At 41.1% G+C, this 24,794-nt stretch overlaps 2 protein-coding genes across 4 annotated transcripts in view; one reads left to right on the forward strand and one right to left on the reverse strand.

Annotated features, from left to right (window-relative positions):
* Positions 1-13,184, forward strand: part of cdk17 (cyclin dependent kinase 17) — a 48,403-nt gene extending 35,219 nt beyond the window's left edge. For both annotated transcript variants that reach the window (XM_085136766.1, XM_085136765.1), the window contains exons 5-17: positions 2,618-2,743; positions 4,130-4,186; positions 4,277-4,391; positions 4,687-4,781; positions 4,920-4,982; positions 5,269-5,392; positions 5,483-5,603; positions 7,676-7,773; positions 7,883-7,988; positions 8,222-8,264; positions 9,384-9,474; positions 9,594-9,671; positions 10,182-13,184. In XM_085136766.1, the coding sequence (XP_084992892.1) occupies positions 2,618-2,743; positions 4,130-4,186; positions 4,277-4,391; positions 4,687-4,781; positions 4,920-4,982; positions 5,269-5,392; positions 5,483-5,603; positions 7,676-7,773; positions 7,883-7,988; positions 8,222-8,264; positions 9,384-9,474; positions 9,594-9,671; positions 10,182-10,222 (1,158 nt within the window). In that variant the 3' untranslated portion in view covers positions 10,223-13,184. The remainder of the gene's footprint in view (positions 1-2,617; positions 2,744-4,129; positions 4,187-4,276; positions 4,392-4,686; positions 4,782-4,919; positions 4,983-5,268; positions 5,393-5,482; positions 5,604-7,675; positions 7,774-7,882; positions 7,989-8,221; positions 8,265-9,383; positions 9,475-9,593; positions 9,672-10,181) is intronic.
* A 1,424-nt stretch (positions 13,185-14,608) lies between these two features.
* elk3 (ETS transcription factor ELK3) lies at positions 14,609-24,316 on the reverse strand. Of its 2 annotated transcripts, none has more exons than XM_085136767.1 (4): positions 19,842-20,048; positions 19,020-19,748; positions 17,736-17,858; positions 14,609-15,329 (listed from the first exon to the last, which is right to left on the reverse strand). In XM_085136767.1, the coding sequence occupies exons 1-4, from the start codon at positions 20,046-20,048 to the stop codon at positions 15,234-15,236; spliced, it is 1,155 nt and encodes a 384-aa protein (XP_084992893.1). In that variant the 3' UTR covers positions 14,609-15,233. The 2 variants fall into 2 exon arrangements, with proteins under 2 accessions (XP_084992893.1, XP_084992894.1); XM_085136768.1 differs by lacking the exons at positions 14,609-15,329; positions 17,736-17,858 and adding exons at positions 17,937-18,138; positions 23,725-24,316 and having other exon boundaries at positions 19,842-20,089.
* Between the last annotated feature and the right edge of the window lie 478 nt (positions 24,317-24,794).

Here is a 24,794-nt window from a genome sequence, read left to right on the forward strand (position 1 = left end):
TTAGAATTAGTCCCTTACACAAGCTCAGATAAGAAAAAAAACAGAAAAGAGGGAGAGAGCTGAATTGAAACAGATCTCATGATTATCAGGAGATTTTTATGCCTTCTAATTGTTTAATTTTCCAGTGGTTTTGTAATCATTTGAACCCTTTTACTCCAAGAAAATCTGCACCTGTTATGGTGTTACTCACTAGTAAGGTACAGAAAATCTCTTCTCTCCTAATAGAATTAATTTGCCATAGATTATGTGCACTATAAAACATATTATGTTTACTTGTTTGGGGTTTTTTTAATCTGGGGGAAGATTGATTTTGAAAGGAAGACTGAATTCACCTGGAGACCCCCTGCCCCCTGCTGGTCAATGGTAAAATATGCCAGAACCCACCTTATCACCTTCGCTGATGTATGCTACCTCTCACAGAGATACACATGCACACTGACCTGCTTTTCACCCCTTTTAAATGTTAGTTTCATTTGTGCATGAAATAAGTGGAAATCGAGGATGTGGTCAAAGACAGCAGATACGCGTTACGTGAGGGTGAGCGCACTGCTCTTCTTGTGGTTCTTTGCTGGCGGGGTTTTCATAAAGTTGTCTCAGCAAAGAGGTTAAGAGCACAGCGAAAGCTCGGTCACCTGGTCTTAGTAAAAGATAAACAGGCTTCTGGTTTCTCACTTGTGAACCAGCTCTATGCCTGGTAAAATCTGTTTCCTATATTATAAAAGCAGTATGGGTATTTTCTTAACCCATTAAACTGATGCTTCAGAAGTCTACAAAGTCTTTGAGTTGATTCATTCTTAAAGAAGATGCGCAGCGTAGCTTAAATAGGAAGCTACCTAAAAATCGCACTAGCCAATGAGATATCTCGCAGTTTGAAAATGAGTGTTGTAGATCTCAGAATGAATGAATTTGTCCACACTCCACCGCCTCTCCACCAAGTTTCATTAAGTTTGACCTGATCAATTTTGTATAACTCTGCTGACAGACAAATGGTTAGAATATTGGCTTTTGGAGACTGCAGTCCTCCCCCAGGGTGAGTGCCCTATTTTACACTCATTAAGAAAGCAATTCACATCTTCACCACAGTTTAATAGGGTCTTCCTTGGCTAGGCTGCCAAGCTTCAAGCAATTGGCTCACAGTGTTGCTGAGAAAGGTACATGTTTACCACTTCCATAAGAGTGTAGGTAGCAGGCAGGTGCTGCTAATTAGGTCAACTAAAAAAAAAAGATCATTTTCAATTGTGAGCACCTCTGGAGACATTTTGGTAGTTTGTGCCTTTGTGTTCATACCACCAGTCTTCCCATTGTAGTTGTGTGGTTAGACAGATCCTGTGAATCTTTCTGACAGCTAAACCTCGGCCCACGTGAAATCACGCAGCAGAACGATGATTCCGAGCATGACAGCAAATCTACAACAGACTGAAAAAGTAAAGAATCGAGGCGCTGTGATGTATCGCACCCAGACTTCAACCTGATTGAAATGCTGTGGCGGGATTTGTGTGAACAAATGCCCACATAACTCAGTTCACTGAAGCAGCGTTGTAAATGAGTGGACCGAAATTCCTCCACAGGGATGTGACAGACTGATAAAGTCATACAGATAACCATTTGAGGGTCGGAGGGTAAGATGGCGCCGCCATTGCGTGCAATAGGTCGGCAGCCTTAACATGAAATTTCCCCTTGTGGGACTAATAAAGTTATCTTATCGCATCTTATCTTATCTTATCTTATCTCTCCTAAAGATGGTTCTAAAAGCTGCTGTATTATAGTGTGTACCTAGTTTTTCACAGAACTGCAGTCCTGTGAAAAACTTTCTTTTTCATGACTCTATCATATATGGACACCATCTTGATGGAGGACAAATTTTCCTTTTAAAAGATGCATATGTTGACTATGATCAGACTTTTGTGGGAACTCATAATACTAACTTATTCTCCGAGCAGTCTCAGAAGACAAAAAGCTGTTGTCATGAGAGGGAATAATTTATTTGCGGTGAGGCCAAACTTTAAAGATAAGTACAAAGATGGGGAGTTTATGCACGCTGTATTTTTAATCCACTAAATGTTTTTTTTCTTCCTTTTTTCCCATTACATCCATCAGCATTATGTAAGCTCGTCAGTGTCAGATGTGGTCTTCTTGACTTTGATCCTGGAATAGATATGATCTGACATCCAGAACACTTTAGATGTGAGTTGTGCAGTATGAGTGCAGATTGGCTGTACGAGCTTAACGCAGGTACAGTTTTATAATCATGGTGTTGTTTTTTTACCAGCAGTCACACTTCAACAGGCCGCCTCTTATTTTCACCTTCCATAAGATGGTGATCGACCTGATTTTTGTCGTCTCTGGGAGTAGGAGGAGAAGAGGACGAGTTATTTTAGAAGCAGCAGGGATGTGGGTGGATTCTGCAGGGTACATTGTCTTGTGCTGCTCACTGCTGAAACATGCCCTACACAACATACAGACGACACGTAACAAGTGTCAGCAGCACATGTGTGATCTTGTTACACAGGCTAACTTTACGGTTTCTTCAGGAACGTTAGATAAAGACTTCTTTATATATATGTGTGTGTGTGTGTGTGTGTGTGTGTGTGTGTGTGTGTGTGTGTGTGTGTTTTAGGACCTCAACAAGCGCCTGTCTCTGCCTGCTGACATCCGAATCCCTGACGGCTACCTGGAGAAGTTGCAGCTTAGCAGCCCACCCTTCGACCAACCGCTCAGCCGACGTTCGCGCCGAGCCTCGCTGGTCAGTGTGTGCGCGTCTGTTTGTCTCTGTTCTTTTACTGCTTTGTGGCACAAGCAGTCCTGTTACCAGACACCCTCTGTGCCGGGTTTCCATGGTGATTTTCCTGGTACAAGCCCAAGATGGATTAATCTGTAGTCACATGCGCTCACACTTGGAGCCTATAAAATTAGATCATAATGCTCTGCTGCGGTGTTGTTATCATCACTGATTTGTGGTCATCGTGAGTTTGCCTCCAGAGATGCCACTTAGTTTGAAAGTTGTTTGAAAGATTAAATGTAAATAAAAAGGTTTAAAGACGGTAAACACTCATAATTAATCGCCTTTCGTTCTTCTTGATATCGATTCTTCTTGTTTTTTGGGTTTTTTGGTCAATCCCTGAAGACATGCTGTCAGAAACCAGATATGATAGAAAATGTTTGATTCATGCTGCTCTGTGGGCACACGTACATGAAATATTCATATGTATCATTATTCATTCTTAGTTTCTTAGGGGATTATCTTGTTCTTGTCTTTTGGAACTACACTTGTTGGTGAGACTGGGTTTTGCTACTGAGTTTGTGAGAGATCTGTGGGCTGCTTTGATTTATTTCTTCTGAAGGTCCTGTAATATTAAATATCAGTCCAATTTTTGAGAAAAAGATTTGACTCTATTCTTTTTTTTTTCTGTTGCACCAGCCAAGTGTAAGGGTCTTTACTATAAATATTACTGAATATTTATATGTAATGCGGATAGATTTTTTTTTTTTTTTAGCGAGTGATCAATGTGAGCTCTTTACTTCAAGCTTGAGGCTCCAGGTGTTTTTTTTTCTCTCTTCTGGGCTCTTTTGTTTAGAAGTTATATACCTAATATGGTCATGTTCAAACATGTTGTTGTCTTAAAGTGATAGGAGCTAAAACAGCCCATTTCAGACTGGATGAACTGCATCAGTATAAGATAAATACAGAGTATTTTTAACTGCGCTTCGTGCACTGGTACTCTGTAAGGGTCTAGAATAAAACTGGAATAGGACGTGATCCTAATGGGCCCTTAATTGCTTGACAGTTTGAAAACCTTTGATCTAAATCATATCCTGCACATGTGAACTTTGGGTCTTTCCCTCTGAAAGAAAAAGTATGATGTGGGTTTTGTTGCAACATTATTCAAAAGAAACCTGCTACAAATAACTAAAGTTTGAGTACATGATGGGTTATGTAAAGATTTGAGACACCTTCGGTTTTCTGAAGGGGGCGGGGACACAGTAAGATGGTGCTACAGGTGCAGCAGGAAAACACCTGCAAAGCCTGCTCAAATGTGAATGGTCAACAGAACACAGACTGCATTTGTTTGCAAGTGTCTGTTTACAGAAATGAGTGCAATTAATATGCTTAAATTCTTCTCTTCCTTAGTCAGAGATTGGTTTTGGAAAGTTGGAGACGTACATTAAACTGGACAAGCTGGGAGAGGTGAGGAAGGCTCAAGTTTCCACATGCACTTCACAGTGTAATTTTGCTATACAGTATTACCATTAAATTAATGCTATGTGTTGCTTTCAGGGAACTTACGCCACAGTGTTTAAAGGACGCAGTAAACTGACTGACAACCTGGTGGCGCTGAAGGAGATCCGGCTGGAGCACGAGGAAGGAGCCCCGTGCACAGCCATCAGAGAAGGTTAGCAGGTTTTATGTCCTCTGATACATCAAAGTTCTGGTGTTTCATCTGGAGTCTAGTGTTGAATCCAAGTGTTTAGTTTAGTTGACTACAACAAGACGTGACACCCTGAGAGAGACAGCTCGAATGTGTGAACGTTACATTTTGAACCTTCTTATCTCTAAAATAAATTCTGATTTAAAATCCTTTGTTTTATGAACTGTCCTTTTAATTGGTGTTTCATTTTCCTGAGTCAGGTTTTGTTATATAAATGTTAAATGTTTCTGTCTTTGTAAACATCTTTGTGCGTCTGTAGTGTCATTATTGAAGGACCTGAAACACGCCAACATTGTGACGCTACATGACATCGTTCACACTGACAAGAGCCTCACACTCGTCTTTGAGTACCTGGTAAGACTCAGAGTGGATTTGTTGAATGACAGAGAAACAAAAAAAGAAAAAATGGGTGAATTCTGTGTGAATGGTCTATCCGTTTATAGACCTTTTGTACATGTACGTCCTGTCTAATGGTGCCACCTCTTCTTGAAGGACAAAGACCTGAAGCAGTACATGGACGACTGTGGAAACATAATGAGTATGCATAATGTGAAGGTGAGGGTGATGTTTTTTTCCCCATGCTATGTAAAGTAAACTCTTTTTTTTTTTTTTTCAACCCTTCCAGCTTTGTTATATTTTCTGTGTGTCTAACAGAGATTAAACTGTTGTGTCAATTTTTCCATATAAATTCTCCCAAGAGTCTAAAAGCATCTTTTGGTCTTTTCTTCTGTTTGTATTTCCATCACATCAGGCAAATTAGATCAGAAAAGCATAAACATAAGTAATGAAAACATGAGCTGACTTATTAATAACATCAAGCCATTTAAAAATACCTTTCCAGATCTTCCTGTTCCAGATATTGCGAGGGCTGTCATACTGTCACAAAAGGAAAGTTCTCCACAGGGACCTGAAGCCACAGAACCTCCTCATCAATGAGAGAGGAGAACTTAAACTGGCTGATTTTGGTAAGAGGAAGGCCAGCAGGAGAGGATCTTCACAGACATAATGCTGATTTGTTGTGTAAAAATCCTTATGAGTCTGTGGTGGCTTTGCAGGTTTGGCCAGGGCCAAGTCTGTTCCAACTAAAACCTATTCCAACGAGGTGGTGACTCTTTGGTACCGACCTCCTGATGTTCTGCTGGGATCCTCTGAGTACTCAACCCAGATCGATATGTGGTATGTAGCTTACAATAACTACAAATAATGCTTTTTATGGTTTTAAACTGCTATCATCACTAATTAAATGCTGAATCAAATGGCTGCTGGTAATGCGACACGTGTCCCTTGTTGTTACAAACCCACAGGGAATTATGACCTAACTAAACAGCACTCTCTACTGTACTGCACTTCTTATTTCATTCTTTTTACTGCAGCTGCTAATGATAACAGCTTTTCATTTGCTGTGGATTGTGTATAGGGCTGCACGATTTTGCATAAAATGAGAATCACGATTCTCTCACGATTTTCTTTTCCAATATAAATATTTATTGCACTTATTAACTGCACATCAACTTCGTAACAGTTGAGACTGAACATAAAAACAATAAATAAACATAAAAACAACAAATGTCTCACATTTTGTCGTTGCTGCAAAATGTTGTACTGCTTGAAATTCCGTCTCCACCGTTGCTCGACACTGCGTGTATAGAGCAGGAAGTGCAACAACAGAAAAATAGTTGCGGGACGGCACTGTGTAGCGTTTGTCTAGGGTGTTGATCATTTTCCTAAATCCCTCGTTTTGCACAGTGTTGATGGAGCCATATCTTTGGTCAGGTGATAAGTGATAGCCTCCGTAATTTCTTTGTGCCTGCGGGAGTTCGACGGGTATAGGGAAGCGCTGTATAAGGTTCCCGTTATTGATGTTTGGGTGGTTGACCGGGACGGATTTTCTCCTGTCACTTTCTCGTCATCCCTGACGTGCTCTCCGTTGTTTTTTCCCTGCTAATTTTAGCAGCCAGCTTCTGTATCACGTGGTATAAGGCTCCGCCCTTGTCATTTGTTGAGCAGGAAGAGTGAGCGCTTGTTTTCATGCAGATTACGTCCCGGATCAAAATGCGGTACAATCGTCGTCGTTTTTTTTTTTTAAATCGTTGTCATTTGGAAATGAGATCGCACATAAGTATGAATCGAGATCGCGATTTTCTAACGATTAATCGTGCAGCCCTAATTGTGTATGAATAAATAAATAATGTATGTCTGAAGCAAGAACTAAGTTTCTATCAACTTCTGATTTGAAAAACTAAACTTTAAAGGAGAAGCACGGTTATACAGGCAAAGTGCCATAAGTAGGAAGAAGGTGAATACTGTAGGCTCCGACATTACAGTAACTACTAGTTATTCTTTCAATTTCATGGTGAAAAAAAAAACTTTAAGAAGGTAAATGACAGTCAACAAAACACCAGTCAGGTATGAATTGAGGATGATAATGTGGTTCACAGTTGGTGCCTTAAACTAGTTATTTAGTTAGTTGTAGATCTCTTGTTGTTGTAGTTGTGTGGTTGTATTTTCAGTTAGCTGTGGACTTATAAAGTGAGGGAATGAAATGAAGCTTATGTCCCATTTACACAGGCCTAGACACCAGTTGGTCATGAATTACTCTGGTTGCTAGGGAAAAACGTGTATTCTGCAACTGGTTGGCTAGTGGTTACTAGAGATTGCTTGTAGTTGCTAGGTGAAATTGGTCCCAAAGAGGCATGTTACTGCAACACATACCCCCCTGCAAAGGCTTTGATCGTTAGCAGATCGCTGTGGTCACCCATACTTTGTATGGAAAACGATGACTCGTCTGCAGACACTTGTCAACTACTTGCTAAGCAGCAGTAAATCTGTGAAAAGTGCGAGAGAAATCAGAAATGAACACCTGGGCACTTTTAGAATAAAAGATTTTAAAGGAAACGGTACAGGTTTTGTACCTGTACCGTTTCCTTTTGTGGTTTTTGTTGCACTCTTACAGTTTCACTACTTCTTTGCAACCCTCAGATCTTGGCTAACAAACCAGTAGTATGCCTACAGTTAGCCAAAGTCATGTTTTCCATGATCACCACATACTCCTCTTTTGTCTGTTTAAATGAATGCGTGAAGAGGTAATGCTTAACTTTAATAACATTTTTGTGTCATATAAAACTGTTGGCCTCATCATGAGACCTCTTCAGCATTTTTAATTCAAATTATTCTCAGCTTGAAAACTGTTAACCCCACCTCCCACTCACTCATTTATTGTGTGAAATTGCATGTTTGTGTGTCTCCAGGGGTGTTGGATGCATATTCTATGAGATGGCTGCAGGTCGGCCTCTGTTCCCCGGCTCCACCGTTGAAGACGAGCTCCACCTCATCTTCAGGCTACTGGGTGAGCATTTTCTGCAAGATCTGATCTCTTTAACAACTCAGACGTTTCACCACATGTTGTTACCTGCTTAATTGAACATGGCAACCTATATGTGACTATGTGACTTCAGGAACACCTAAAGAGGAGAACTGGCCAGGAATCTCTTCTATCGAAGAGTTTAAATCCTACAACTTCCCCAAATACAAACCCCAGCCAATCATCAATCATGCCCCCAGGTACCGCTCGCACGTGGGATCTGTTTTTCCTTATCTGCCCCTTTGCATTTATATAATTGATATATATTCTTGAGCGTGTGTGTGTGTGTGCATGCTTGTGTCTGTGTGTGTGTATGCCTGCTGCAGGCAGGAAATCCTGTAAAACATTTACAGAGGTCTGTCCACTTCCTTCCTCCCATGAGCGCCTAGATTCCCATCAGCCCAAACTGTTCTCTTCTTTTTGTCTTCTTTAGGTTAGACAGTGAAGGCATCGAGCTGCTGCTGTCATTCCTCAGAGTGAGTCTTTACTGTCACAGTAATCACAATACTGTATAAGTAGTTGTATATATATTGCACTGATATTCCTAGTTTTCTTTGTCTTATGCAAGTCTTTGGTTAAATAGTAACAGCTGGTCAAAACTGAGTTCTGTTAAATGCTCCTATTAAACCAGGGGTGTCAAACTCCAGGCCTCGAGGGCCGGTGTCCTGCAGGTTTTAGATCTCACCCTGAATCAAATGATTATTTCATTACCAGCCTCTGGAGAACTTCAAGACATGTTGAGGAGGTTATTTAGCCATTTAAATCAGCTGTGTTGGTTCAAGGACACATCTAAAACCTGCAGGACACCGGCCCTCGAGGCCTGGAGTTCGACACCTGTGTATTAAACCATTCACACCCAGCTTTTTAAAAACTGATTTAGTTACTCAAAAAATACATGTACATGAATATCATCAGTGGTTTGGTGTTACTTAAGCCCCAGTCACACAGAGCGACACCCCAACACCCGGCAACCACAAGTTGCCAGGTAAAAAAAAAAGAAAAGAAGTGTATTGCTCAATGGGTTAGTGAATGGTTACTAGTGGTTGCAGAGAGTCCCAGGGTATTGTTGCAAATAGGTGTACGGGGCTGCATTAAATGCATCTTTATGTTTGCTGTGGGTGCTGGCAGGTTTCCCATAGGTTGCATGGAAGAACCAGCTTGCCTGTATATGTTTGACTTTTAGTCTGGTTGTAGTTTTCAGAGTCTAAGTCTACTAGCAAACAAAGGACTTTAAACTAATGAAAAATAATCTAACTAGTTTAAGGCACCAACCGTGAACCACAGTATCACCAGTTCATATCTGACCTCCGATGTTTGTTGCCTGTCATTTCTCTTCTCATCTGCTGGATATGAAAAAAGGCTGATGTGTTTACATTTGTGTGTTTCTGTAATGGCAAAGCTTCAGCTTTGCATCACTAGTCACTAGATTTATTTTAGCAATGAATTCCTTTATGATGACAGCAGGAGGCACAGTAACGAACTACTTCTTGTTCGCTTTTCTAATCTATATCTCCGTGAATTCCCTGATTGCTGCACTGATGCGTTTTTTGATAAAGTCACAGGATCCTTATCGTTTCCTGTTTCTGTCTCCGCAGTACGAATCCAAGAAGAGAATTTCAGCTGATGAGGCAATGAAGCATTCCTATTTCAGGCAGCTTGGGATGAGAGTCCACACACTGCCTGAGAGTGAGCACACACACCTTTGATAATAAAGCTGCTGTCTGTCGTTCAGAGGCTTTGGTTCTCGATTCTTTTATCTTTTCTGTTACTCGTTGGAGTAACTGAACCTCTCCTCTGTGTTTCAGGTGTATCGATATTCACATTGAAAGAAGTGCAGCTGCAGAGAGACCCAGGCTACAGGAACTCCTCGTATCCAGAGTCAGGTAGGTGGAGAATCCAAATGTTTAATCAACTCGGCTTTTTTAGATCATTTAATGAAGAAATGAAATCATGGTCTCAATTACATTTTCAAGTGCTTTTTAATTAACATGATGCTGATTTATTTATTTTAATTATGGTCCATGAATTCTAAAGAACCAAACAACCACCTTTGTCCTTACATTTTGTCCTGTCCCAAAATAGCTAAATAATATATCGAAGATCAAATGCAGCAAGAGCTAAGCTGATCAGCTCCACTCTCTCTCAAACATGTTCGAATCTGGTTTCAAAAGACGAAGAAGGCATCAGCATTGATCTCAACCTCGAGACTTCAGAAAAGTAGTTCATAAACTGTTCGGTGACCTCACTGTGGAGTCACACACACACACACACACACACACACACACACACACACACACACACACAGAAAGTGCAGTTCTGAATGAGGAACACCTGCGGTCTATGGCGTAAACCAAAGGCATTATGGGTGATGTATTTTACATGTTGTCTTTTAGGAAACAGCAAGATCAACAGGAGGCAAAGCATGCTGTTCTAGTGTTTCATGAAGAAGACGCCCCACTTCATCTACACCTCCCAGCAGCCTCTTGCATGAGCCCACCACCCCTCAGAGTGACACCCACACCACCCATTTAACTACACACACGCGCACGCAAACACTCAATCTGAGCGAGTGACTCTTAGTTGAATCTATTTGGTGACTGTTTATTTATTGGGGGCGGGGGGGGGATGGGTGAGGTTGAACTTTTTTTTGCTGCTAAACTACTACTGTCTGTATTTAACACAGTGTGTGTCTGCGCGAAGGCGTGTGTGTGTTTGCACAATGTGAACTCGGGATGCCATGCACAGTTGAGCAGTCAGTAAGGTTACTATTGTTCTCCTGACAACGATCCTCCGGCTTCTCATGAGTCAACTGATGTTGATGTCGATGCTGTGACCCAAGTTGTTGTTCTTGTTGTCGTCGTCCTTGGAGATCGAAAGCTTCTTTTTTAAAATATGTATATCTCGATATACATATATATTTGGAGATTATGTTTTGTTTTTCTTCGAGCTTCCGTGACTGAACTCTACAACATTTCCAGAAACACTAGATGGTGTTGCTTGTCATTTTTCCAAAAACATTTAGGATGGACTTGCAGAAGACCCGCTGCCCTCTGGGGTTAAACTGAAAGTCAGAGAGTGTGACTATGAGTGGACTGACAGCTGGGGGGTGAAAGAAGCACACGCAGAGCTACATGGTCTACATGAGAACATCCACCCCTTGCTTCTTTTTGACCACTGTTGCTCACCAACAGGACCAAAACTGAGGTGTGACGGGAGGGGGAGGCAAGCAGATGAAAGAAGAGGAATACTGGAGCTGAAAAGGAAGTCATGTGACTCCCACAGGAAGCCAGCAAGCCTTCCCTAAAACCTCTCACAGAGCTGCCAGGATTTCAATGCTTTGTTTCCTTTGTTTTCTTTTGTGTGTGTTTTGTTTTTTAAGATAAATGCAAACTACACTTTCTTGCTTTGTGTACATTCGGAGATGTCACTGCAGTAATTCTTTGAGTTTAACTTGCACTTCATGTGTGTGCGTGTATTTTGTTTTTGGTCTGTTTCAGTTTGTTATTTTGTTTTCTTTTTTTCTTTTGGAATCAGGGACAGGAGCCTCGCTTGGCTAAGTTTACCCAACAGTATTAGGATGTGTTCTCTGTGTCTGTGACCTCTCCTTGTGAAACAGCAGTGTCAGTGTGGCATGTTCTCAGAGCTGGGGGGTGGGATAGTGGGGGTGGGGAGGGCTGTTCAAAGGCAATGAGGGTTGCCTTTGAACAGCCACTGCTCTTTCAGTATTTGTACAAAAAAAAAGACATTTCAAATTGAAATTTTTACATTTGCCCGCTATGTTGTTTGCAACCAACAGTGATGCTACAGATGATAAAGCCTGTTGAGAAGTCTTGCTTTTGATTATATGTTTACTGAAACAAAGGGAAGACCTCCTCAAATCACCCTCTTATAAATGTTCACTGGTGTGCTTTGCATCCCTGGCTTATTTTAGTTGTGTATGCACTTTTCTTTTTGCCATGGACCAGTGTAGGTGTAATCACTCGTGGTCCAGACTTTGGCTGATCTTCATTGGAAATGGTTACATGAGAAGATGGATGTCATGCTAAATGTGAAGCTTTAGCTTTGGTTGGGTTAGCAAAAAGACTGAAAAGAGTTTGAAATGGCGAGGTTAACTCTGTAACATTTGTCCACACCTACAAAGCTGACAAATCAACGCATTCTGCTTTATTTTACCGTTTATGTGAAAAACATGATCACCTGTAAAAACCAAAATGTTTTTTTTACAGGTGTTAGCTCAGCGTGCAAGCCCAAGAGTGGTGTCAGCTTTGTCATCTTACTTGGGGCACACAAGCATGTTTCTCGAAATGTCAAACCATTTCCTTAAAGGATTAATAGTAAACATTACATTTTTGTGGCAGCAAAAAAGTCACACGCAGAAGAATTGCGTAAAACGTCAGCGAACACCTGCACTCACAGTAGCAAAACAGACCTGACTGCAGTGGTTAATCTTGTGCAACTAAATACCAGGGTGCTTTGAACATCACGTGTAAGATGATCTGATGGAGGTTTTCCTGTTACTGCAGTTCTTTTGGTCGACATCTTAATGAAAGTTTTGTATTTACGCTCTTTTTTTTCTTTTTTAAATGTCTACAGTAGAGATTTCTCTTTCAGATACTGATTGGGTAGAAAAATGCTATAGAAGTGCTCGAGGCACAACTAATTCTTGATAAATTAATATATGAAAGCATTAATGGAGTAAACTAAACTAACACAGTTTGCAGCTAACAGTTTAATAATCCTGTAGATAACTCTTAGGTAGCTTTCCTTATAAGGGGGACATTATCATGTTCAAGAGCTCAACACAAACTGTGACAACACAAATACTGTAAAGAAAATATACTGTAACCAGTTTATATTTAGAATAATGTATAAATTATTGTGTTCCCAGGAAAATGTCATTATATTAATGGTAGATTTCCTGTATTACATCGACCCAAAACATGTCTCTTTAAAATAAAGTAGCTTTCTTATACTGCATGCTTGGATGCTTCACTAGAATAGTTTTTGTTTTTCAGAAGTTATTGATTTCCATTTTCCTTCGATCAGACTGAAAGATGCAGGATTATTTCTCCGTGAACTGCAAACTGTTCCTGTTAATAGGACATTTGTGTACACGAACAGCAGTAACATGCACAAAAGGAGATTTCGATAACAGCTAAAATATTTATCATTGTAAAACTGTACTTTTTCAAAATGTGTGACTGATGTATTTTTCCGTGAACACGTCTGAACGTGTGTGTGTGTATGTGAGCCTGATGCATGGAAGGCCTGCTGTGTTGTGAACTCGACCTCTCTGAAACACTGAGCTGCCGGTGAACAGTTGGTGTGTGACTCTTTTTACTGGAACTATTTATTTCTCATAACCATGGAAAGTAAATTTAAACAGTTTCTTAAAAGCTCTGTGTAGCAGTCATTCTTTGTTTTCCATCCATCCATTCATCCATCCCAGGACCACCTTGTTGCTACAGCGCTAATCACCGCACCACCACGCTACCCGATAGTTAATTGTGACTTTTAAAAAAAGTACTATAATAATTCTATTTCAAAAAAATGTAACATTTATTTAAAGAATGCAGAAAACAAGCAAATCACTGAGAATACACTTCTATTCATTTCTCTAAAACAAAAAACAAACCATTAAAACAAAAAAACAAATTCTTTGTGCAATTTTGACTTTGAATGTCAAACTTAAGCTAAACACATTTACATAAATCTTACATATTGAGAAAGGCACAGCTGGTAGAAGGTTAAAAAAATTACAGTGCATTTGAAAAAATACAAGATATTATACAGGAAATAATGACTTCCACAGCGTTGTAGCACTCTGGCTAGCAGGAGTTCTGCTAGGAGTCAGTGAAGGTCCCTTGTCATGTGGTCACATGTCCGGCTCAAAGACTTTTTTATTGTATTTAATAAAAAAAATAAAAATCCTGAGACCTGCAACATCCAAAAAATGTGAACATTTGGTATATTAAAAGGAAGGTTTAGCAGGAAAGGAAAGGAAAAAGGTGTGTCCTCATTCACGACTTGCTCGCTGTTGTAGCAAGTTTTCTTTACTGGCCTATGTAGCCTGTAGTGTCAAATTCTCGAGTTATGGTCCCGTTTTGATCAAATTTTGATGAATTCAAAGACTGATCCTTTCATATATGTGCAGTAAACATTAAGCTAGAACAGTTCATTGACTGTTTCAAAGGTTACGAAATCCATTACTAAAGCTTACTAGTGATTAAATCACTAAGTTTTTAATCCACACACACAAAAAGTGTTTTGAAGCTTTAAGTTGTGATTTTAAGGTTTAGGCTGTGACTCTTCTCTTGGTATTAATAAAATTTTGCCTGAAGGTGCTTTATGTTGTAAGGTAGAGACCCTACAATAATACAAATCTGTCCACAATTCACAAGGATTGCTACTCCTCCTGGAGTATTGGTCAGAGCTGACTCGAACCTGCACACAATATTCACTTAATGGGTCGTCACCCAAACTGTGCTCAAGGTCAAGACTATGTTTGAGATTTCATGGATGCCTTGTCCAATTTTCAGAAGAACCACTCCTCCTGGAACACTGGTCAGATTTTAATCTATTGGGATTCATTAACAATTAACATGATAGGACTGTAAACGTCCTTGACTTTTTAGTGAATTTCAGTTCTTGTTTACACAGTTCAGCCAAGTACTTACTTTGTGTACTTTACACATTAAAATAACCTGTGAATTGTGATGAATCATAAGCCAGATGAGCTTCTATGTCAGTGATTTTCTGGGTTACAGGTCAGTTTATTTACAGATAAATCTTTCATGAATGAGCTTTACTTAGTACTTGGATTTTATTACCTTGTGAATAAGCAGAGTTAAACATTTAACTGTCTGGCTCTAGCTTCATTTTCTGCACACATACGCGGGTGTGCCAACAATCCTGGCACGTAACACTAACCCTCAATAGGAAAGTATATTTCTGTGCTTTCTTTAAGCTGCTGGTGTGAATCTATTAAGACTAGCCTCTGACACTGTGGTGTACACTAATTAGGAATGTGGATACTGAGTTTAGTTAATGCAAAGGGGGGGAAAGCAGCTGGTCTGCATCACTGAAGCTTCGACAAAGTGGAATGAGACTGATTAAAAAAATGACATGAGAAGTGTGATGAGGTCGGGCCTTCACTCAGATTCTTTGCTTGAAAAAAGTTCAAAGATTTCTGTCCTGAAGGAATGAAAACGCCAAACACATGTTAAAGCAAGTAAACATGAAAAAGGGGCCAATGCAGATGCTCTTCTTAGAGAGCAAAGTTTCAGATAAGCTCCTGTTTCTTCTATAATCAATACAAAGCAACAGGTGTTGGATTTAAAGTGTAACAGAGCGAGTCCAAATCCTCAGCGGTTCATCTGTGTTTAATGGGCGCCGGTTCAGTGTTAATGTGGTCCGGCCCATTTCCCTGTTATCTTAGGCTGGCATCAAGACTTGTGGGAGCTGGAGGACAGCAGCAGAGGAGAGGTGGTGTCCATGGTGGGCAAAGGCACAGGGATGGGTCCGTTCAGCAGTGTGGGGAACTGCAGAAGGAGAAGAAAAAACTGGATTTTTGTATTTGTTGTGTTGTTTGTGTGAATGACAAAATAGTCTCCTGACCCAACCTTCAGTGTTTTCCATGGATATAAATTAAAATAAAAACACATACTCTATTAACAGTCACTAAAAGTGAAGAAGAAAGATAAACTCGATAGTTTTAGAGTCATTTGTTACTTTTTCTTCAGTCATTTCTTTTTGTTCTTCTGCATGATTTTACGAGCAAATCACAAAAAAATCAAATCACCTTTAAAGCATGTCGCTTTTATTTGTGGCTTTACGCTGACTCATACATTAGTCTGTTATATACTAACATTACTATGTAAGTATATAACAGACTAATGTATAAGTCAGCGTAAAAATTGTTTCATGCCAATGTCTAAACAATCTGCTGGAGGAAGTGCTTCAGGTTTCGAGACATTGAGAGGACGACACTGGGACCAAATCCTGTTCTGAGGACTAAAACTGTGTATTTGATGCTTGGTTTAAAAGTTTATTTGTTGTAGTGTGTGTGAGAGCTGACTTGGGTGGAGAGACTCCTGACCAACCAACACTCTCTTTTCCCCCTAGACAACAGGAAGTTGCCCTCTTTTCTTGTCCACACCAAAACGGAAACATCTGCAGCTTATTTTGAAACCCTTGGCATAAAGTGAATCACACACACACACCTCACACACATTAATGTGAGAAAACAACTGCAACTGCTTGTCTCAATGCCATATGAAATGACTATAAAGAGCAGTTTGTGTAAACTGAGATAGTATAGACTGTATATAAAAGATGAGTTCATCATGGTTAGAAGTCCCATCTTGAAGCCTCCAGCTGAGCATTTTAACAGGTCTCAACATGATGAGTGAGGCAACCTGAGGAATTGTGCAGTGTCATTTAATTTCACACTTTGTGGCCATACAGTCATAACCTGCTTTGTGTCTGTTTGACCACAATTTACAAAATGAACATCATTCTGTAACAATCATTATCTTGATATCTTCTGCAGAGATAAATACTTGTTTTTCTAGCCAATGCAGTCCCCCTGGGAAGTACATCCGTCGTAGTCTATGTAGAAAGAGTCTAGTTTTTGCTGAATAACCATCAGTGACAAAACCAATGTAATCAATGTAAGTGTAAGAATGCAGCAGACAAGCTCTCCCTCCTTGGTTCTGCTGGCAACCACTTCCTCTTGGAGGTGGGTTCTTTATCCCCACTGTTGCCAAATGTTGCTCATAGTCAGTGTTGGGAAGGTTACTTTTAAAATGTATTCCATTACAGATTACAGATTACATGCCCCAAAATGTATTCTGTAACGTATTCCGTTACGTTACTCAATGAGAGTAACGTATTCTGAATACTTTGGATTACTTAATATATTATCATGCTGTTTACAACTACATGAATGTACTGTTGCTGTGATTTATTACTGTTACTGAAGGTCCGCGGCTCCGTAGTAAAGGGACCTCTGGCTAATACGGTGGGTTCTGTGTCGGGCTCGTAGCCGAAAACTAGCTTTACTTTGTTGTCTGGGTCAACTTTGCTAGCAGAGACAGAGAGAGGCGTTGAAAGGCTGCTCCAACGGAACTTATTGTTTTTGGAGGAAAACACGAACACGGTGTACAGTCGAGTCTTAATAGCTTACTTACAACTGGGCTCGTCAGGCTCTCTTCTTGGCTGCAGTGGTTATTATTATATTTACATGCTTCCAGCTCCCGTTTTTGCTCGATGACAGCTCGTACTTTTCCTTTTTCTCCCTCCCTCGCTCACAGACACATAACGTGTATGGCAGTCCATTCTCCCTGCAGCACGGACTACACTGCCTATGATGCTACATTCTTTAGAGCTATACCTGTAGCATTCTGCCTATTAGCTTAGCACAACAACAAAAAGGCCTCTCTCACCCAGGAAACACGCAGAGAGAGAGAGCGTCACCCTGTAACCATGGCAACCGTAACGCTGCCACCTGGAACAACAGAACGTAGCTGTCAAACAAAACCCAAACAGTCCTGACCCGCCACAATATGAAACAGGGAAGTACCGCCGTGTAATCCATTTATTTCAGGAAAGTAACTGTATTCTAAATACCACCTTTTTAAACGGTAACTGTAACGGAATACAGTTACTCATATTTTGTGTTTTAAATCATTTGGATTTAGATCATTTGGGGTTCTCTGTCTAATATTTTGATGTTTGCTTTCCAATACCTTGAGTTGTTTTGTAACCTGGTGGTAAACAAAACTGAATCAAGTTAAAATCAAATCAACTTTTAACAATATAGCTCGAGCCTGTGGTCCGTTCCTGAAGTTAAGATATTTTTAGATTTAACAGAGGCTTGGCAAATATCTGCAGCTGCTGAAGACAGCCCGTGCACATGCATGGAAATAAAAATAAATGACTGTTACCTGGAAGAGGGGCGCGTGGCTCTGCAGTTGGGCAGGGCTCAGGGGTCCCACTGGACTGAGGCTGGACCAGAATTGGATATTGGAGAGCAGAGGGCTGGGAGTGAGCAGCAGACCAGACGGAGTCTACATAGACAAAACCCCAAATGAAATGTCAGGGAATAAATACACCAAGAAATAGATGATGGTGTTTATTCTGGCAGCACATCAGCGGCGAGGCTGTCGTGTCACTCAGTCTCACCCAGAGCTCAAAGCCAAGTGTGCCCTCTAGTGATCTCAAACAGACTTGGCAGACTGTCTCCATGCAGACCAGGAAGCCCCACTCATGCAAAATTCATGACATCTACTTTCTGTCTTGGCTTTCTGAGATATATAAGAGCAGTTTGGTTTTCTTTTCTTCAACAGTCTGTAAAAGGTAAAGGAATGCTTTTGTGTTCCTACTGTCAGTACAGTTACACTTTCAGCAATGCTAGACTGCAGACGGCTGGTTTTTAGCTGATGACCTTTACTTGATTGCCTGCCATTGATCTGTCTGGTAATTCCAAGACCTCAAATGTCTTTTGTTTTACCACTCAAAGCTGTCTTATGAACCTTGTTATAAACCATTTATTGATGTCCGGGCCACTGAACTAGATTAAGATTGTTTGTGGCGCACGATTTAATGGATTTTTGCTTCTTTACCAACCACAACCTACGAAATTTGAGAAAAAAAAAAAAAAAGCAAACACCATAAACTTGTTTCTCACAGTTCTATTCTGGTTGTGATCCAGGAAGTGAAAAAGGGGGGAACAAGGTCTTTAAAAAGTTCCAGACTTTTTATTAAAATTCCCATGTGTTCCCGTGGGTGAAAGTGGGTTATACATACTAATATTAAATAAGTGTGCACATGAGCACACGCAGCTCAACTTTTGAAATAATGAGTGAACAGGTCAGCCTATACTTTTATTTTCCATCAGTGATGTATGCACAGCAGTGTATGATTAGTCAGTCTGGATAAGAGCGTTTGCTGAATGTCTGAATGTAGTCAGACTGTCCTGGTTTGGTCAGCGTGTTGTTGCCAGTGAATCGGAAGCTGCATGAACATATGGCTTCACTTATGAACCTCCTCCCTCCCTCCCTTCCTCCTTTTCTTTCCGCTCACCTCTTTCCATCTCCTCCCTGTCTGACTTTCCTCATCCAAAAATCTCTTCTTTCGCTCGTCTGACCCTCATCTCCTCATTCCTCACCTATTACCTACTGCATTTCTGGAAGCATGAATGTGTGGATAACAAGTGTGTCACATTGTACCTGTGCTGTGAAGAAGGCTGAGGTCAGGGACCCAGATGGCAGAGCTGGGCTGTTGAGGGCAAGTGAGACAAGGTCACTTCCTGTCAAGAGATGTGAAGGGGCGGAGATTTCCAAGCCTTTCGGTTTTCTTCCTTTTAGAGGCGTACTATTGGCCAGTCCCCTCCTTTCTGGTGTTGTCCTGCTCTGTAGCCTCTCCCTGTCTCTCTGACCAGATGACAGGTTTAGAGGTTGTGCGCTGGGCTCCAATTCATCTGCATCTGTGCTCTGGACTCCCACTCTCACTAGCATATGGGTGGGGCTTTGCGGAGGGGAGGAGGATGAGGAGGAGGAAGAGCGGGCCAGCTGAGGAGACGGCCTGGAGGAATGGGAGTTCTCGGTTGAGGATGGGGGTGGGGTGGAGGGGAGCGAGGAGTGGCCACGGTGGGTCATGAATCGGATGACAGAGGAGCCGTCATCCGGACGATCGGATCTGGGCTCTGTCTTGATTGGCCGGTGCTGCTCTAAGGAGTGGTGCAGGGAGCTGATCTTGAAGGAGGAATACAGGCCAGAGTGGAGGTACTGGTTCCTCTCACCCCCATCCTCATCTTCAGCCTCGGGTTCTGATGCGGTGCCCCCGCTTTCCTCACTGCTGCGACCCGACTCCACCAATGCAGGGTCCATCTTCAGAATCTCAGGGAACGACACAAACTTGTAGACAAACTTCTGACCGATCACCTTCTTGATGATGTTCTGCAGGAGAATCACGATGAGATGTGCAGTTCATTACAACTGAGGAGACAAACCACTTCAATGTTGTGTAGCTTGGATATATAAGTTGTGTACCTTGTCATAGTAGTAGCGCAGTGCTCTGCTCAGCTTGTCATAGTTCATGTTGGTCTTGTTCTTGCGCAGGCCCCACAGCTTGGCCACTTCCTCTGACTTGAGCAGCTTGAACTCGCCATCATTGGATGTCCAGCAGATAAGATGTTTGTGGCTTTGGTCGAGCAGCAGCTGCAGCAAGAACTGCCAGAGTGTGATGGAGCTCTCCATGATGATGGCGAGGGAACGGGGACACCAAAGACACAGGTGATCTGCAGTAAAAAAAAATCAGATCAGGAGAAACAGTCAATCTGGAATGGCCTATATTCCTTTGCAGGGGTTGCTTCTGTATCTTTTTGTACATCTGTAGAGTGACAATAAATTCTTTACTGCACAAAGAGTGCAGTAAGGAAGAGCGCATCTCTTCTATAGTTGAATCTGTACCAGAACATTCACATGTCAACTGTTGGACAAGTAAAATCATGTCACATATGAATCTCTGGAAGTTATGATGCTGACAGGAAGTGTTCTCCTTGCTGGTGCATTACAAGTCTACAACTTACAGCGGCTTCTGTTATAATAGCTAACAACTCTATGTTCTTTTACTCCATGAATTCACAGTTAAAGTTAAGATCTGATATGACTTGGCCCAAGTCTTGTCATCTTCATCTCCCCCTTTCTCTTCTCTCTTGCCTCATTCTGGACCTGTTTTTTCTTTTATGTTTTTTTACTGGATGAGTTGGTTCTTTATTGTAGTTTTTAATAACACCGATTACATGTTTATGTTTGTCTAAAGACAATAAACATTTGATTACAAAAAAAGCCCATCTAGCTCTTAGTCCCTTTAGAATGAAATATCTAGTTCTTAAGCTTCAACATGCTACGATGAGCTAAACCAAAACAATGAGCTCAAACTATGGTGGCCCTGAGAGGTCAAATGCACTGCAACTCAAGAAATAAACTCACAAACAAAAAACAATAAAAAAAAAAAATACTGCAGGATTTTTCTATTTGCTGGTGTTTCCTAAAGTTGCACTGCATTTGACTTCCAGGGCTGCCATATAAAAGACATTAAAAGGTCTTCTTATAAACTGCACAGTTGGCTGATAGAATTTGTGACACTCTGTGCATTACAAATATTAATTTTATATTAATAATGTTAATTTGGTGTCATAAAAATATTGATTAATGCAGCTTTAAAGCTCACTTTTATGAGAAATACAATACACCATTCTTAAATAAATGAAAACCTTGAACTTGAACTCTAATTGAAGAATGGGAGGCTGCGTAAAATGTAAATAAAAATATTTGCAAGTCAGCTGATCCCTTTTACTGATAAATGTTGCTGTGCTTCAAAGATATATCTGGACATTGTTGATGGCATCACATTCAAAGTTCGCATTTGCATTTCACGCAGCGGGTTAACTTTTGTGGAAAACCGTACTTAAAGTACATCACAATACATGCAAGTCATCCAGTGTCCTTAAAAGATTATAGATTTTAATCTTTCCAAGACTCCACTTGGTGGGTGGAGAAGAGAAAGACTGTTGGCATCAAAACAAAAGTGTATGCTGATCCTTCTTCTGGTTCAAACATGTTTAACACATGTTCAAATAACTCAACCTTTGAATAACAGAGTAATAAAAGAGCTTTTAAAACAGACATGCAACGGTCATCTGTGAATATGGATGTTTATCAAGGCATACGGGTAACTTTCAAGGGGAACACGTCATACACACCCCCCCCCCACCCCACCCCCCCATGCGTTGGTCCTCCTCAAAAAGCAAAATAACACACTTGGGGAAACTGTCAGTGTATGTTGAATTATTACCCGGTGCTTTGCATTACAAAAATAAAACATTTCCATTCTATATTGATGCACAAAAGCTGGCGGTCACCCATGCATTTCCATTTGAAATGAAAATCAGCCCATTATTTGGTTATTTATGCTTTAATGACACACCCAGAAGATTTATACACGGGGTATGAAAAATGATTTGCTGCATTAAAGGTCATTTTCTTGCCAAAATCTTCCATTATTGTCAATCTTAAACGATCAGAAAGCCAACAGTTGTTAGCTCTGTTCGTATTTACTTGGATTACTTTTGCTTCGTTCAGTTGATTAGTGTGAGATATGTAAACCATGTGTCTGTGGGTACTGGTTTGTGTTCTTTGCTACTTCCTCCCGCTACTTGTGTGTGTGGAAGTGTGTGTGTTACAGTACATGTTGGGGTGGATCACTAGTGTTACAATTTCTGAAAAGAGCTCTTTGATCATTTTTCAGTTTTGTTTTAAGATGCAAAACAATTTCCAAAAACAAACAAAAATAAAATCTCTCTGGGATTTCCTCAAACTCCGACACTGCTCTTTGTGCTTCTTGTTATTTCGCATGTGTGCATGAGCTCTAGTATCACGTGTGTGACACAGAGAGAACGAGAGAGAGAGGTTCATACATTTGGTTGGTTGGTTTTTGGATGTTCCCATGGTGATAAAACAGGATGTGGTCAGTGATCTTCTGCCAAGGCAAGCCTGGGTTTTTAACTGACATGTTTACCTGTGGGTGTCTGCCTGTCGCTCCCTGCCTCCTTTGTCAAATATATTAAATTACAGTGCCTGAGCTGCACACTGCGAAATGAAAAATAACAAATAACCGCTAATATTCGGAATAATCAACTACTGATTCAATCTAAAAATACAACGTACACCTTTCCCTTTGTGTCTTTCTGAAAGGAAACCAACCAGCAAAAGGGGGGTAGGGGGTGAAAGTACATTTCGTGCAAACAATGACCCATCATTGTGAACACACACACACACAACCAAGTGTGTTCTCACTTCCTATTTCCTGAATGTGTGTGTGTGAAGTGATGGAAGAACTGTACTGATGTCCGTCTGTCTAAACGAGGACTTCCTGTCATTCAGTTTCAGGGGCGTCATTCCCGGTGAGAGACCTTTCCTATCCAGGACTTCCTGTCACAGAGACCCACTGGGAACGAACACACACACACACACACACGGTCTATACTTCTATATAGATGTGTTATATGGGGTATACTCTGAAGTCTGTTGAGGAGATGAACAAAGCCACAAAAACTGCTGATTTATTTGGAATTTCAGAATAAAAGCAGTCTGGAGCACTGGTCTGCTGTTTCAGTGCTTAAAATTTGCTTGTCCATAAACTCCCTCTTCTTGTGCAAGCTCACAAGTCATGGAAGATCTGTACATAAAAAAAAAATTCCCCTACTGCAAATGTTTATCCATGGGATTTTCTCCCAGTGTCTTCTGGGCTCTTCAGTCCAGCAGAAACAAACCAAAAGCCACATATGAGTCTATCCATTTTCTTTAGGCTGTGTATTTCTTATTTTTGGAAGTATGTCTGTGTGTGAGAGTGTATGTCTGTGGAAAGAGAGCAGGGGTTTCTGCTGGAACTCAAACGGTTCTTTGTTTTTGCACCAGTGACTCATTTTCAAGATGTTGTCTGCTGCCAGCTTCTATCCGGAAGCGCATGGCAATTAGTCTGCGAGGTCCAGACAAACCAGAAATTCTACTACTAGATTTTTAAAGGAGCCACGGCTGATTTTTTTCCACAGCAGCCACCATTCTAACCTCTTTAAATCCCTTTCTTTACCCCCAAATGTAGCTCCCATCAGCGGGGTCAGTTTTGATTCCAAAGCAGAGTGCTAAAACCGCAGCTTTAACACATTTTTACGCACAGCTTTACCTCGTTACGCACAACTTTACGCGCGACTTTAGTCGGATTTCAAGTTGACAGTGACTGTCTGACCGTTACAGGACTTCAGCAGATACACCAACAGCTAACGCGAGCTCGTTTCTGTCGTTCTATTACGCCCAAATGTGCTCAGACACATAACTTCAGAAAGTTGCCCATAGCTGGAAATATGGCACCTACCTAGCTGTGGCTGCTCCTCTGTCCGTGTGCGATGTGTGGGTTTGTGTCTTTAAAGCGGTGTGTGCGAGGTGTGTTGGGGCTCCATGCTGCTGCTGTTGCTGCCCCGCTGTCTGAAAGCGGATCCGCAGCTTTTCTCTCTCCTGCTCAGAGCAGGAAGTTGGGACGCGCAGACGGAGAACGGGCGCACTTCCTCTGGCGCAGTATTCCAGTCTGTGTAAACACATACACACAGGCGCGTGCACACGTTCACACAAAATTTCTACTTCCCATAAACACACCTCCTCTTTTAGAATACTCTCTCTCTGTGGGTCAGACACACACACACACACACACACACAGAAATATTGTAATCCTGACTACCCTCAGCGCTGAGCCAAGTGACAACTGACGTCACCTTCTTCCTGCTCACCGGGAGGGGTTCCTGTTTTTACACACACACACACACACACACACACACACACACACACACACACACACACACAGTACGTTAAGTAAATCTGGGCCTTTGGGTAACTTTATTGTCCAAACTTTAGCTTCCTTATGCAAAAATCATCACCTTCTGGAGGTGGGTACAATGCATACACTTACAAAGCAAAAACTTTATTAAGTTTAATGAATAAATATATATGTAATATTTAAACGATTTAATATAAAACCTTTAATGCTCTCAACTTAAATACTTAGTATGGGGGCTGAGGACTTTGTTAGATGACGCATCAGCTGAAACCCTTGAAAGGTGCCTTTCAATCTGGAGAGGTCAACCGCAGACTGTTGGAAAAGAAAGGGAAAGATCGTTTATGTCTGCAAAGATGAACCACGCCTCAGCATAAGCGCAGCCCACTCTCTGCTCTCCCTGAAATTTCCATTTCCAAACCCACACCAGAGAGCAACATCAAACGACCTCACACACTCTAGACACGTACTGGTCAACAGACAGAATTTAGCATAAAATATTAATCAGATTTTGCTTTTTTTAAATCACTGAGAAACCTGTTGTGTCTAAGTCAGACAGTGCTGTATGGTTCAATTCTACATTAAACATTTTTTAGTGAGTGTATGTGTGTCACGGT

The sequence above is a fragment of the Neolamprologus multifasciatus genome, chromosome 17 (assembly GCF_963576455.1).
Source record: "Neolamprologus multifasciatus chromosome 17, fNeoMul1.2, whole genome shotgun sequence".
Lineage (NCBI taxonomy): Eukaryota > Metazoa > Chordata > Actinopteri > Cichliformes > Cichlidae > Neolamprologus > Neolamprologus multifasciatus.